Raw genomic sequence first — 15,180 nt, 5'->3', positions numbered from 1 at the left:
GTAAATAGGTAACGGTCTAGAAAGAATTTAATTTGCTTACTAAAAATCTTAAATCAAGAGTTCCTCTGATTCATATCAAAATTCGAAGTCCATGCAAAACTTTTGTTGCACCAACAAATTTTGGATGTAATGTTTTTGTTGGCTTTTATCTGTTGTTATTTAAGGTTGTCGCCTTACATTGTTATATGTCACACGTAATTTGTTCTTTGAAATATGTCATGCACTTTACTTGTCACCTCATTGCATTCTTATGATTTAAATGAAATCATATTGTTTTAATTCATTTCTCTGTTACACTTGCAGTGATGTACTTATTAATTTATGCTAATAGTAATTGAATACAACGGACTTCTGATACTAACGCAACTGCAAATCGTATTTCTGAATAATTTTTTTTCTACCTTTTGATCTCATTTTTACAACAAATCAATCTGATAATTGGTAATTAGTATAAAAATGAGATGAAAAAGACTTCAATGTAGAATAGTACGTTTGTCAAACGATTTTATCGAGTAGAAAAAAAACTACAACCTATTGTTCTCTTCATTGAACTGTTAAAGTTTGATAAGTGATAAGTATTGTCACAACCGGAGACAATTAATCTAGCGCACTGGCATCACATAATTTAACAGTCGAAGTGAGGAAATTAGACGAATGCATAACCTTGAAGATTATAGCGAACAAAGATTAATTTTTTTTTCTGAATAAAATCACCGTGTTTGTATAAAGATGCCGCTCAGTTAATGATGATTTTAGCCTACTATTAATTAGAAAAACCAATGACAGACACTCAATCACTGTCTTGTGTAGTGAACTTATCATTTCTGTTAATCTCATAAAGATAAATTGAGGAAGTGACTGATAGTAAAAAAGTAAAATGAGCCACGTTGAACAATAGCAAGAACAATCATAAATGTTTATTGAGTAATTTTAGCAACTGTGGATATTTCATTTAAAAGTATATGATTATGGTAGCATGATCAGGCTTGTTTCGTTATACAGACTTTTTAAAATTCTCGAAAAGAGAAATTTTGCCAGTTTCTTTTAATTCGTCTTTGCAAAATTATTGTAGGAAAGTGGGAAGTTTTTGAAATTCATAGAAGATCAAGGTTACCTTTCAGGCAATATGATCTACCGTACTACAATACTGTAGTAACCAGTACACTCTAGAGGGAAAACAAAATGAAGCTGAAATCCATTTCATTCTTTGTGCTCTATACAAGAAATGTTCATCTAATAAATCGGATTTCATATTTCTTGTCCAAAGTCTCATCTGCTGGAGATATGGTAGCATTTAAGTCTCAACACATGTTGTATAATTGATGAACTCAAAAAAGTTGCAAATACAAATTCATGGAACTGATCAGCTGATCGATTTATCCTATTTAGCCATGTTTGGGAACTGTAATATGCTAATTTATGAGATCTCCAAAAGTACTGAGGCTCATTAGTATATAAAGTAGATGCTGGCTTGCAATATTTTATTCAAACAATTTTAGAAGTTACGTCGTTAATGATATAATTTGCACTGTTGAAAAGAATGGCTGGAAGCGGTCGGCTAACAAGGTTGTACTGGAAGGAGCGTTATCGATTGCAGGTATAAACAGAAATATATTTTAACTTTAAACTTCTTAATGAATTTCCTTTTGAAAAAAAACAATACCAGAAAGGAGTCCTTTTTCTAGTAACAACATCTTCCATAGTTTGGTCTGGATATTTGAAACTATCGCTGTGGTACTTTAGCTAATTGCTTAACAGGATCTCAGGAGTAATTTTTTATTTAAAGAGTAAAGTTATTGAAAAAGTTATAAATAGAGATGACGGAAGCACCCATAACGTGCCTGTGGAAAGCAGTAAAGTAGACTTTCAAAAATCAATTAATGTATGTTTCAATCATTTCAACGATCCATTTCAGTATTACAAAATATTGATTAATACGCTGAAACATTTCCAAGAACAGTCGTGTTCCTTGGATGTTTCCTTTTAATGAGTGATACACACAGAGATCGGGAGAATACAACAATCAGTCTGTTTGAGCTTTACCACTTCTTAACATTTAATTTTCGTAAAGTAAGTGGGTTCAAAGAGGAAAAAGTTCGGAATGAGAACGGACGACAAACGCAAGGAAAGGGAATGCAGTCCAGTGAAATTATTCATCTATAAAATCATTGACACTGAATTTCAAAAACAGAAAATAGAGCTGTAATGGCGCGTGGCGCGACATCATGGATATCAACCATTGACATAGCTTCACACTTAATTTGATTGATTCAGCAATAATTCTCAAGAAAGTCTTAGTGTTAGTATTCTCACGTGATTGCGTAATCCCGCTTTTCTGTTCTGTTGGTGCAGCAATCGATTTCTTAAAAAAAATAAGAAACTTATACAAATGAAATTATCTCATCTCATAGATATCATTGTTGTTGAATCTTGCTTACCAAGCTTTAAGGTTAATATCAGTCGAGTTATATCAGGGAGATCATAAATGTCTTGCGTTTACTTATAGTGAATTATACTGTCTGGGAAAAGAAGTGATCCTGTAAAATCCAAGACAGAAACAAAACAGTTCTCTCGGGTAGAAATCACACTCAGTTCATTGAGTTCGCAACAACTGCAAATATTATTATTATTGATGCGAAACAATTATTCTTGTTTAGCCCAACGAGATATGACCAGCGACATTTGCGTGGCTTTTAGCATGAGGTCATTTCTGTACAATTATACTTGATGAAACTTTTATTAGATTATGTTCCATCGATGGACTTTTGGTGGGCAGATTACTGCATCCAAAATTTTGTGAATACATTTGAGGAAGGTATGAAATTTCATTTTTAAATGTGGAAAGTGAAGTTGTTGAAATACTCTAATTATCGTACAACCTTCTCTGTCATCTGGTACGCCGACAGGAGAAAAAGCCATCTCTGCCGTCATTCTTTTTCTCAAATAATCATTGCAATTAGTCTTGCATCAGTGATCAAAACAGACGAGAGAGGAGGGAAGGTGAAGAAAAAGAAGAACGATGTGCGGAAATGTCCTTCAACTTTTGCAAACGTGAAACTGAAAAGAAATCATTCTTTTGTCTTTTCCAATTTATTAATATGCTTTCCGAAGTTTTCAATTGTCTCGATAACTGTTTGTAGTCTGATGAATCGGAAAACCTGTTTAAGTTTGAGACCACTCTCTGGTTTCTATCAATTCTTTAAATTTTCCAAGTATAATTCGTTATTCCGTTAACATGACTGAATGAACCACATTCGAGTAAGTGTGCTTTACAAAAAAGGGAAAAAAACACGAAAAAAAAAATGGAAATAAAAATCCTCTTTCGTTTCGTCATTCTGGTGTCATAATTTTATTTATTATTTAAAACTAATTGCTATCCAAAGTATATGACCAGTTTAGTTGAGCTGTAAAATTATAATATGCGGAATCACTGATGCAAAGTGAGAATACCAACTGGATGGGTAGAAAAGAATTTTCGGCGTAGTTGTCGGTACTCTTCCATTACTTCCGGTATCTTATTTTGCTGCCAAATTCGACCTCTAATTGGTTTGTTAACCCTAGCGCTAACTTTCGCAAATATTCACATGAAATTGAAATTTAGTCAACAATGTTGAAGGTGTTACAAGAGAAATCTAATTTGAAAGTTAAATTCAAATCAGCAAATTTTCTTTTAAATCAATTACCAGTTTTAAAAGATTTAAAAGAAAAAGGGAAAACTGTTCTCCTCGTCTCTACCATCACTTTGTTTATAAATCTCTTGATTTTCCAATTATTGGTATGATAATTGATAGAAGCAGCAAATGATCATAACGAAGAAATTTGCGAACCGGATAAATTTCAGTAAAATGAGGATAGAATTAAAGATAGAAAAGAAATAGCAGGACCAGATCTGCATGCAACAAGGATCAAGAATCAAAACTACATTGCAGCATCACATCACTATTTTATCATCATAACCTTTCCAATGCAAGCTGAGTTAGAATAAGCTTCTAGTTCTGAAGCAACTTTGCACTTGTTACATCTGCATTCACCCTGTCATATATGTCATAATAGCGCTCTTCTTTTCAATTTCAAAATATTTACAAAGTTTGACTTTTCATCTTTATCATGAGTTCATATTTCAGGCCATCAATAAAATCAATTAATCATATCAACATTGTATTGAGAACATTTACCAACTATTAAATAGTAAGTACTCCTTGCTTCACTTCAATTTTTTCGTTGAAAAGGTTTTCATCACATTGCTAACTAAACTCTTCTTACTCCTTTAATTAAAGACTGTTTGTTTTGTTTGCAAAATTAGTTTTTTCCAAGATAACAAATAGTAATTCATTCATTCATTCGGGAGCAGAAACCATCAATCAACAGACGATATTTTTCGTTCAGGGTACGGTACATGTACTCCTCACTTTGTGTAATTTAAAAGTGACCTTTCGATATTATCACCTTCATTAGTAGGTGGTAAGAATTGGTTGAAGGTTACGCTTAAATTGGCCAAATGAATAACTGTCTTCACGTGATATATAACATTTCTTTACACATGAAACTAAATATTCATGAGTAATCAGGAGCGAAATGCAAATATTAAACAACTCTCATATCACTCACTTCTTAACTTTAACTTGTTAATTACCATGTTTTTACCATCATGCTATGTGTATTGTTCCAATTACAGAATAGCTCAAATGCATATTTGAAAAGATCTGAAGATGTTCAAAAGAGCATCGAAACAATAAAGCTTTCGGTCATGATTTCCTTAAGTCATACCTTCTCGTTTTAGTCTCACTAGTTCTCCAATTCTTCCATGTAATAAATCGTTTCAAATTCCATTATGTAGCGCATGCATATAAAAAACTTGCATATTGTGGTGCATGATGCGTCCACTAGAAACTTAACTTTTAAAAACTTAACTTTTAAATTCCACTTTTTTAAAGCTTTCTGACAAAATTGTCGGAGTTGAGCATAAGACCACAATAACTATCTTCATACATTTTTAGCTGTAATATCTGGCGAATAGTAATATCACTGTTTCAAGAATTTTAACGGAATCTTCCATCTCTCCCTTAGAATAGAGAATGTAAAACGGAAGATTACTTAGACATTTTCCTAGGCCTCACAAATCATTTAAGCATTAAATAGTTGTGGAAAATATTCTGATCACTGTTACAACTTTCCGTATCACAACTATCGACCTTTAAGAACTCTCGACCTGGAGCTCAATGCCTTTGAGGACCAAAAACATAACCAGGTACTGCAGGTCTTTGCCATACGTAAGCTGTTGGTACTTCTGGTGGAGGTGGCGGATATGGGTAAGGCAATATATATGATATTGATGGTGGAAGTGGTGGACGTGAAGGAGGAGGCGGAGGTGGCGGTGGCGGAGGTAGCGGAGGTGGCGGAGGTGGGCAGCATGGACAATAACACACGGACAGTAAAAAAGGCCTAAAAATAATTCAATTTTGAATATAGCATTGAGCGCTGAAACATTTATGTGAATCAAATTCTGCTTAATAGTTGTAAGATAAAAAAAGACCTATTATCTATCCTTTTAGCTAGCATAGACTATATATGCTATAAAATGAATAAAGATGCAAAGACATTTATGTGAGGAATAAATAAAGTGTCGATAGGCCTTCAATTTCTCAAGTAAATAAATTGACTGAAATGTCAAATTTTTTAAGGGAATAGTTCCTCTTGCAAATAATTTAATGGCTCAGCTATAACTTCTGTGGATTTCGATAAACTTATCGAAAATCAAAACTTTAAGATTTGGGGTGTACAGCCATTGAAATTGAGGATTCAATATAGTCCAGAACGATAGATTTAAGGATGAACATTCAATATAGTCCGGAAAAACTAGCTTGAGACTATATGCTGGGAATCCTAAAAGAATGCACTTACACGCAACAGAAGCAACTGTCGGTTGGTAGTATGACAAATGAAAGCAGAACCAAGCAGAAATATGCAAATCGCATGGCCTTGAAATTCGATGTTGTTCCTGTTACTTTCACTAATTTACATCAAATTTCAATAAAAGAATTCGATGTATAAAGAGTACCGGACATGGGACGCTTTTATAGTACTTCGATGAAATTTAAGAGGAAAAAAATCGAAGGTAATTGCAGATCAAAAACTAACTGCACAAATACGGCACTCCCCAATCATCAACGAAGTCAAAAAAAAAATACTGCTTCTGTTTTTTTCAGTGATTTTCTCTACAAATTATATTACATTTTATACTCTATTATTTACAGTTACGTAATAGATGAAAGATAATGAGACTTATTGATTACCATTCTTTTCATGAATAGATAGTTTGCATAGAAATCTGGGATTTATATCCTCCAGGAAATCACCAATATAAGAGAAGTTTGTTCAAAGTATCACGAAAAAAAACGAAGCTATCAAGGCCGAAGAATATACTGTTGAAAAATGATGGCTCGAGAAAATTTCAAGGTTATCGCCTTTCTTCTAGATATAATTACGGTTCACTTTGAACAAATTTCTCTTTATAATAGAAAAAAATCACTCTCAAAAACAATATAGAAAAACCACTCTCAACTCAACTTATCTTTGATTTGTGAAGTATCCATAAGAAACAAGTTAAAGTTATATGGGCATAACTAAAACTGACTTTTGTTCTACTGTTTCCAATTCATCTCTTCCATCCATCTAATCCTTTCACTTTCTTTGGCCTATCTTCTCAAGTCTTACTCCATATAAGCATACAAGATAACATGACAATTTGCATAACTGTGTTGAAAGTCAAATTAAAAGACCAGTTTTGTATGGATCACTGTAATATTCCACTTATGACATTACTCTTGGCATGCAACAGGTGTCGTTCCAGTTTGATCCCATTATGAACGAACGAAAAGATATAGTAGGTATTTGAGATAGAAATATACAAGTTGTTGTGTATGCTTAGGTTACGTAATGCCAGCTATGGCGTACGCTTGGATTATGTAATACGAACTTATTTCGATTCAGTTATTTCAACTTATGCGTATCACGAATTCAAGAATCCTATGGAATCCTATAGAAGTGATTCAATTTCTGTTCTTTGTATACTGTAACTGAGAGAAATTTATTTATTTTTACATTGAGTGGGTTACTCCAAATTCGAGTACAATGGCAAAAGGTCAGATGCAGAAGTACTGTAACCTACGTTTCGAGATTTTGCCAGTCCACCTCTTTATCATTTGATTCATAAAATATTATTATTAGACCTTGGTTTAACTCGGTATACAACGACAGTCTTGCGGCAGCAGTTGTAACAATTTTTCCGGAATCACAAGGATTGGTTTTACTAATTGGTGTAGTGTACTTTTCAATTTACCTCTTGAATATTCGAGATCAGATACAAATATCGAGACTTCTGCTCAACTCTTTCAGAAGACCACTTCTTTCATCCAAACTGGAGCAGAAGACGGGAAATGAATATTAGGGTCATCCATCCATCAGTAACTGTGTGCATGGATGTTTGCACGTGATAAATCTGCTTCGAAGGATTTACTGTAGAGAGAGAAAGTCCTAACTAAGACTTCCAGTAATCTACTCAAGACCTGTGAAACTTCACTCCCATGGTATCCCTCCCACTCTCGCACTGTTCTTAAAGGTCACTGTCCTGCTCCAATTGTTTTTTCGCTACTCGAGCTTAAACCAATTGCGCGCACATTTCCGAGTTGACAACGTTGACAAATTTCAATTATTTGCATTTTGTTTCAGTTTGAGGTTACGTGGTGATACTGTGGTTGCATTATGGCTTGCATAAAAATAAGTTGTCATAATTGCAGTGTGTTATTAGTGTGATCGTGGCTGTATTGGTCGTATAACAGATTCGTTATCTGTGTTTAAAACAGAACACAGGAAGTACCACAAGTAGAAGACTACAACGACGTGTCTTTGTTTTATATCAGTAACGTATTACTTGTTAGGGTTGACCTTCTATGCTGTCGCTTGAATCCGAGTAATGAGTAATGATTTTAAGCAAGTCACGAGCAAAAAATAGTATTGCGATAGCAGCATTTCGAATTTCATTTCAAGCTGAATGAGTTCATTTTTGTTTGCTTGATATAAGAAAGACTTATCTGTGCGGCATTACAGAGATAGCGACTATGAAATACGTAAATCCTGACGTGTTTGACTTCATCCATTGTTTTTCTAATCGTGTACCTCTTTCCGTTTCTAACTCCACTTAAAACTTTAACTAACATTTTCTTCATTTATGCTTTTCTTTCCAGATGTCAACTTCAGATTTACGAGAGCGTCTTCGTAAATTAGCGGAGCGTACTGCTAGAGAATTACAAGCCTCTCAAAAAAAGAAAGAACAAGGCGATCAAAGTGCGCAGAGTACGTTTTTGTTTATTCCATTTCCAAATTTTAGATATATCAGTCGGAGTAAACATATTACAGCACATCACAATACAGATCTTATTAACAGCAAGCGAACTTAGGTAAGAAGAAACTTGCTGTCTCTTGGAAAAAGTTGCTGTGAAAGTTATTTGCTTGGAGATGGCTGTTATGAAAATTACTTATTTATATCGATAACAAACAAATTGACTGATATAATATTACCAGGACCTTTTTCTTTCTTAGATGATTATGAATAACGTAATTTCATCCATTTCTACATGAAGTTATTTGTAAGAACGAAATGATGTATTTATAGGTGATGGCGATAAAGAAAATAGTATACTCACAGCGCCAACAAATACGCGCATGACTCGTACAGCTCCGACCAAACTGCTAAAAAATACTGATATGGTCAAGACGCCATCTATTCCAGAACTTGCAATACAAGATTCATCACAGAAACCGAATGTCAGTATAGTACCTTGTACTTCTACCGTCAGCAGTGCAAAAACCGGGACTTCTTCTGGCATGCCTATAGAATCCGTTATTACAGCACCGAAATGTGTGTTTACTTTTTTTGCTTAATCCCTTTCCTACTTGCTTATTTTCCAGTTCTTATGCAAAAAATTTTCATATTTGCAACATAGAATGAATTTTCGATGGTGTATTTAAATAAATGTGATTTGCTTTTGTTAACTGAAAACTAAGAAATATTTTTAAAAAAAAGATGTGATATCTTTGAATTTGATTAAATGGCTTTTTGAGCAAAATTTATGTGCATTAATTTTAAACGGAGCTAGTGTTCAACTGTTAACATAACTTCATTCAAAAACATAACTATTTGTAGCTCCGGACCAAATCGAGGAAGCTTATAATCCTGTTATCAGGAGTAACAGGTCAGTCAGTAGATCAGCTGAGAAGGACAAGAAAAAACGAACTGCTAGTGCCCATGTTGTAAGGAACATATCTTCTAGTCAGAAACTTCTAAATATTTTCTAGATATTTATCATTTAAAAAAAATAAAACGTAAAAAAAATGTAAATATAAATATGTATTTTAAATATAAATGTGAAATATAAATAAAATATAAACACATCAAATATAAATAAATATAAATATAAATATATTTTTTCTGAACATTTTAAGAGCTTCTAAAAAAGAAAAAAATTTCCAAATATTTAAAGACTTTTAAATTATAGAATAAATAGTTGAAAAAATTCAAATTCTTCGATAAAAATGCTGAGAACAGTTTGAAGAAGGCCTTATTTAAGGAGCAATCAGCGGGTCCGAATGGAGATGGTGTTGCAACGTCGGCAGTCCACGCATTACGTCGTTCAGAATCTGCTTCCAGTTCTCGTTCTAATCGTTGTATTTGTGTAAACAGTCATTCATACGTTGTGATCGATTTGTTGGGTAAAGGCGGCTCCAGTAAAGTTAGACTTTTCTTGCAATATATTCAAACACTTCAATTTTTCATGAGCACTTTTGATCTGAACTTATTCGGAATAGACATATCTGATTTATCTTAATAATTATGATTGTGCTTCAGAAACATTTGTTGTCTCGGTTCTTTTGTTTTAATTAAGAGAGTAAACTGTTTTGTTTATTTAAGGTTTATCAAGTATTAGATGAGAGGCAGAAGAAATTGCGTGCAGTGAAATGTGTTGATTTATCGGAAGCTGATTATTCCTGCCGCAGTGCCTATTTAAACGAAATCAAACTCCTTCTTAGTTTGAAGGACACAGGATGTGTTGTGGAGATGTTTGACTAGTATGTAATTTTAATAGTGCTAGTTAAAAGTATTAGATAAAAAGGTACGAACTAGTAAGTAGAAACAAATCATATGATCTTAAAATTTTTAGTAGACATCACTGGAGTTAATTTTTTAGTGAACTTCATGGTGATTTCTTGTATGTAGTGATGGAAAAAGGTGACACCGACTTGGCGACTTTTCTGAAAACTCGGAGAAATCAAATTGATGATATATTTATCAGATTTTATTGGAGTGAAATGTTAAAATGTGTGCATACTATTCATGAAAAAGGTGAGCAAGAGTTCATGTTGTTTCTTCTTTTTCCTTGTCGAAGCGGGCAATTTTTTTTTCTAATTTCCAGGTATTGTTCATTCTGATTTGAAACCGGCAAACTTTCTTCTTGTCGGCGGAAATCTCAAATTGATCGATTTCGGAATTGCGTCAGCAATACCAACAAATAAGACATCAGTCATGAAAGATACACAAATGGGAACGCTGTCTTATATGCCGCCAGAAGCTATTGTAGGTTCAAATGCTTCAGTACATGATGGAAAAGAAATATACAAGGTAATACGAATTCATAAAGATAGAAACGATTGTTATGAAATAGAAAGCGAATTATAAGAGGGAGCAGGGGAGAGAGCGTTCTCCGGAAATAAGTGACGAGCATCCTTTGTTTATAAAGACATCTCGAGATTTAGAAACTTATTTCAAAATTTTACAAAGGTGTTTTAGGTTCGTAAGAAATGTGATGTGTGGGCTTTGGGTTGTATATTGTATAATATGGTTTATGGACACACGCCATATCAAATGTGGACAAACCCAATTCAAAAGATGCATGCTATTTTGAATAAACCAATAATTTTTGAGAAAATCGAAGATGCTGATTTAATGGATGTTTTGAAAGTAAGTATTCTTAATTCTTGCATTCTTGCACAGGTTTTTATCTATTCGCCTGTTCATCGTATTTCAGTTTTGCTACTTTATAGTGTCTTTTTAGCGATGCTTAACAAGAGATCCGGACCAACGATCCACCGTTGAGGAGTTGCAGAAACACCCATATTTGACGAGTAATTTTCTTATTTAATCACTCTTTATTAAATTATATCTCGAATTCTTGTTTTGTTCTCTGTAAAAATCGAGTAAAGCATAAAAAGGGTTTTGACTTATCCACGTTTGGTTAGACAAAAGGTCCTTAGGTATTAAATTTCAAGACAACTACTTTAACGTTGGTTGAAGGCAAAGTTCGTAAATGTATGGATGAATCAATATTACCGCAAGATGACAACGATTTAATGAAAGTAGCTGAAGATTTACGAAATTGTACACCGCGAACTTCAGCTCGAAAACTCCGTGATCTCATGCAACGACGAGGTCCAAAAACCACGAGAAAAGACCTAGTGACAAGCAAATTCACTTGAAGTTGAAATTCTTGCCTATCTTTCCTGTATATTTCAGTATTGTGTTAGGAGTGGAAACTAAGTTTTTTAACTATATGAAAATAAGACTGATGTAATGAGTAGAGGTTATTACTACATTTTGTGAATAAACGTTAAATCCATGGAATTTGGACTGTTGAAAATATATAAGAATGCAACGTATTGATACAAATACTCATTTGATTTCATATTAATGGGTTTAACTTTTGTTTAACTTTCTCAATTCGGTTTAGTTTCTGAAGATATTTTCTTCTATATTTACTTATCTGTGATAAAAATTTAAATATTAAGTGAAATGTGGTGTTGATGAAAAATACTTTGAGTGGTTGTTCTTAACCAGATGTCATGGCAGTTTGTTCTCTGAGGAATTGTCGCTCTGAGGAGCTTTTTTTGATGTTCATTTGTAATAATATCATTAGCACAGATTTGCTTTGTACAAATTCTTTGTCTTTTGCTATACATCTTTCCTGTTCTATAATTTTCAACGGTGTTCGTCACGCTATTCAATTTTCTTGAAAGCTTTCATTAAAAATTCTCTTCTTGTTCTTTGCCGAGAAATAATTGAAATATTTATTTCAGACTAGTTACTGATGAATACCTTGTTGATGTATTCCGATCACTTATATAGTAAAGCTATTACTTTATGACACATTTTTCATTCGTATACTGTTACTTGAACCTTTATAAAATATCAGGTTCACCACATGGACCACGTATATTTTGAAAAACATTATCGTGCAACTTATTGATTGCGCATTATTTTATCCTAGAAAAGAGTGATATTAACGTAACGAACTGTAACGAATTCAGTAAGGATTAAGCCATATATGTGTGGAAAAACAGCGTGTTGGTATTGGAATGTCATTCCTTTTCCCTCTTCTATGATTTCATTTCATCACAGATTCATCAGCTCGTTTCCATGTTCAAAAAATAGGTAAAACGGATGGAGTTCCCGATGCATCTCTGTTTTTACCCTCTTTTTTTTTCTTAGGATAGTGTCCAAAGAACGAGTTATGTAGTCTATAAATTGCATTATAATAAGTTGGAAATAGGAGAATGTTATAGATGGAATAACTTCGTGGTACCTTTACATCGACCAATTTCCTCGATCACTTGAGAATAAGAAAGAAAACGGAAATGAATATCTTGGATATCTCATTGATTCCCATACATTTGAAACACGAATCAAAAACGGTAACAGGCTGATACGGATATGAAGATACACATGTGTCCCATTCCTACAAATAATGCTTTTTCGTTGGGGGTCAAGGTTCAAAGTTCTGTAGATTAAGAGGACCTCTTGCAGTTTTGTGCTAAGAGAAGTGTTGAAATTATCCATTTTGGCGGTAACGTAAGATTCACTGTCACTATTGGTCTTAGCATATTGTTATTATACAGTTATTCTTGCATGATAGAGTCAAATGCCATCAAGCGTCAATACCGCAAGCAAGGGACAGCCGGATGAAGCTGGTAAGAAATTTCTTCAAATCTTCTTCTCTGTAACTTCCCTTTGAATTTGGAAAATGTTCAGCAGTAGCTTCCATTAAATTCAACCTTACAGCGGTCGAGATAGTATGCAATTATATGCTGCAGCAAAATCGACCTTATAGTGCTGTTGATGTGTGGAATAATCTCCGACAGGAATATCCCAAAGCTGTTAGTTTGTTCACTTCACGAAATATTGATTGAATTCTTCTGAAATTTTAGAGATTTGTTGTTTGTTAGAAATTTAAAGTTTTGAAAATCTCAGTTCCTCAAATGCTCTATCATATTTATTTAACCGATATGGTTTACTTTATAAATAATAAAGAAAATATTTGATGGTGATGATTAATTTCAGCAGATAATCAAATGCTTGGATATTGGGGTGGAACGAGGAACGCTACGCGAGAAACTTATTTCGAAACAGAAGATCTACTTCATTGATCAGGTCTGCTAACATTTACCTTGAAAATAGTAAAAAATAAAAAAATAAAAAATAAAAATCGAACTAAAAGTTGCTGGAAATCGACCAAGAAAGTTTACTCTAAAGACCTATGATATTTAATTTAACTGAAAATTATTTCCAGAGAAAAACTGAAAAGTGTAGCGAAGAAGAGCTCCAGGTAATGAACGGATCTATTATCGAAAAGAAGAATCGCTTGAATGAACTTAGCAATGCGATAAAGATCGCAAAAAGTGGTAGATTCAAATATCAGAACTCATGTTTAATAGTTGGGTTCTCGTGTTGCTGATTTATTTCAAAAATTATGGTGTGGGACTCAGCATATGCATTTCACATATGGATATGGAATATCGCAGTGTATTTTCGCGAAGATTTTTCATGTTATGCATGATAACCTAGTTTGTTGCAAAGAACCAAAAATTATAAGTGATGATATTTAAAAAGTTTTTTTTCAAGAAAAACTAAACATTTCACTACTGCCTGCACTTTATTTTTTCAAGGTTTTTTTTTTTTCTAGAGTTGAAAGAGTGTAGATGTGCAATGAGCATAGAAGAGATGACTGCATTACAGGCGACTTTGAAAGCACAGGTACCAAACATCTGGTGGTATAATTTGAAAGGATCTATGATGGAAAAATTGAGTGATAGTCTTGACACCTAGTAACGCGGCATGGTCAGAATGACCGCATTCTTCCTTATCTACAAGCCTTTACAGCAGTGGTTTGAATCTGTTAGATTATATATTTCCAGATAAAGGAAATGGAGGAGCGTATCAGCGGCATGGTTACTTATGAAAAGGACGAAATTGTAAATGAGAATAGAAAGTCGGAACTTGTCGCAAAACAAGAATCTTATAGGAGGTGCTGCAAGGGACGGAAGCGAATTGCAGACAGGATTGTTGATGCAGTATGTGAAAATATCAATGCTTCGAAAAAGGAATTAATGGTAAGCTAATTATTCGTCAATTTGGAAGTTTTAATTTTGGAACAAAATGTGTTTGGGACCATATTAATTCTTAATTTCTCCAAATTTTCATGTCAAATTGATAAAAGTGACATTATAACGAAAGATAATTCTGCTCCCAGGCCTTGCTTGTTCCACTTCCAGTATGAGTTGTATATTTGGTGAAATCTAAGTTCTCCTCTCGATGAAAGAATAACTCAGAACGTCTGCAAATTGAGGATGATTACCTTGGAAGAATTTTTCAGGAAGATATGGGTTTCGAACTTGACTGAATACTTACTTCAATTACCTCATGCGTCACTCTTTAAATTATCAAATGCCCAATATTTCTCAATCAATGAATAAATCAGGAAAATTTCACTCTCTGCTGTTCTATGTTTACTGTTTCGGATTTAAATGTTGTTTTGACCGCTCTATTTTCTGTTTTCCGCAGTTTGAATTAAGATCTCAAAAGAACATATAATAAAACTTGCCTTTTGATTGTTAGAAGATGTCCATTTCCTGTTTTTCCATGTTGTACCTTTATTGTTTTCAATGAATCCTTGATACATACTTCTTCATGCTCTTGTAGTTTTTGTTTTCAATTTTTGTATTTTGTGCAATATTTGTAGAATGATTCATTAAACACCACAGCATGAATGAAATGTTTTAGTTAACAAGCTTCAGTATACTGTAGGATCTACCCTCACATTTTATAAAGTAGCTTTTTTTTATTTCTCACTCTTT

General features: G+C 33.4%; 3 protein-coding genes across 3 annotated transcripts; 2 read left to right on the top strand and 1 right to left on the bottom strand.

The window, feature by feature from the left end:
• Positions 1-5,216: 5,216 nt before the first annotated feature.
• LOAG_16366 (hypothetical protein) lies at positions 5,217-5,559 on the bottom strand (the record flags this gene model as incomplete). The annotated part of the gene is made up of 2 exons (XM_020449019.1): positions 5,217-5,442; positions 5,534-5,559. The coding sequence occupies 2 exons, from the start codon at positions 5,557-5,559 to the stop codon at positions 5,217-5,219; spliced, it is 252 nt and encodes an 83-aa protein (XP_020307568.1).
• Positions 5,560-8,243: 2,684 nt separating this feature from the next.
• LOAG_00261 (TTK protein kinase) lies at positions 8,244-11,529 on the top strand (the record flags this gene model as incomplete). The annotated part of the gene is made up of 10 exons (XM_003135801.1): positions 8,244-8,352; positions 8,672-8,917; positions 9,203-9,309; positions 9,627-9,788; positions 9,968-10,125; positions 10,245-10,399; positions 10,470-10,675; positions 10,844-11,014; positions 11,109-11,178; positions 11,348-11,529. 10 exons carry the CDS (start codon positions 8,244-8,246, stop codon positions 11,527-11,529), a joined length of 1,566 nt encoding a protein of 521 aa, XP_003135849.1.
• Positions 11,530-12,747: 1,218 nt separating this feature from the next.
• Positions 12,748-14,999, top strand: LOAG_00260 (hypothetical protein). Its single transcript, XM_003135800.2, has 7 exons — positions 12,748-13,017; positions 13,109-13,203; positions 13,388-13,477; positions 13,617-13,728; positions 14,010-14,080; positions 14,242-14,436; positions 14,700-14,999. Exons 1-7 carry the CDS (start codon positions 12,969-12,971, stop codon positions 14,724-14,726), a joined length of 639 nt encoding a protein of 212 aa, XP_003135848.1. The 5' UTR covers positions 12,748-12,968; the 3' UTR covers positions 14,727-14,999.
• The last annotated feature ends 181 nt before the right edge of the window (positions 15,000-15,180 follow it).

The sequence above is a fragment of the Loa loa genome, assembly GCF_000183805.2.
Source record: "Loa loa unplaced genomic scaffold supercont3.1, whole genome shotgun sequence".
NCBI lineage: Eukaryota > Metazoa > Nematoda > Chromadorea > Rhabditida > Onchocercidae > Loa > Loa loa.
Note: the sequence above shows the minus strand (reverse complement) of the source record. Positions and strands in the feature narration are given on the sequence as shown.

Bases quoted from the DNA above. Each gene is read 5' to 3' on its own strand.
- LOAG_00260 (XM_003135800.2), top strand. From the start codon at position 12,969: ATGCCATCAAGCGTCAATACCGCAAGCAAGGGACAGCCGGATGAAGCT. The intron at 13,478-13,616 runs GTCTGCTAACAT...AATTATTTCCAG, and splicing joins AGATCTACTTCATTGATCAG to AGAAAAACTGAAAAGTGTAG. The intron at 13,729-14,009 runs GTAGATTCAAAT...TTTTTTTTCTAG, and splicing joins GATAAAGATCGCAAAAAGTG to AGTTGAAAGAGTGTAGATGT.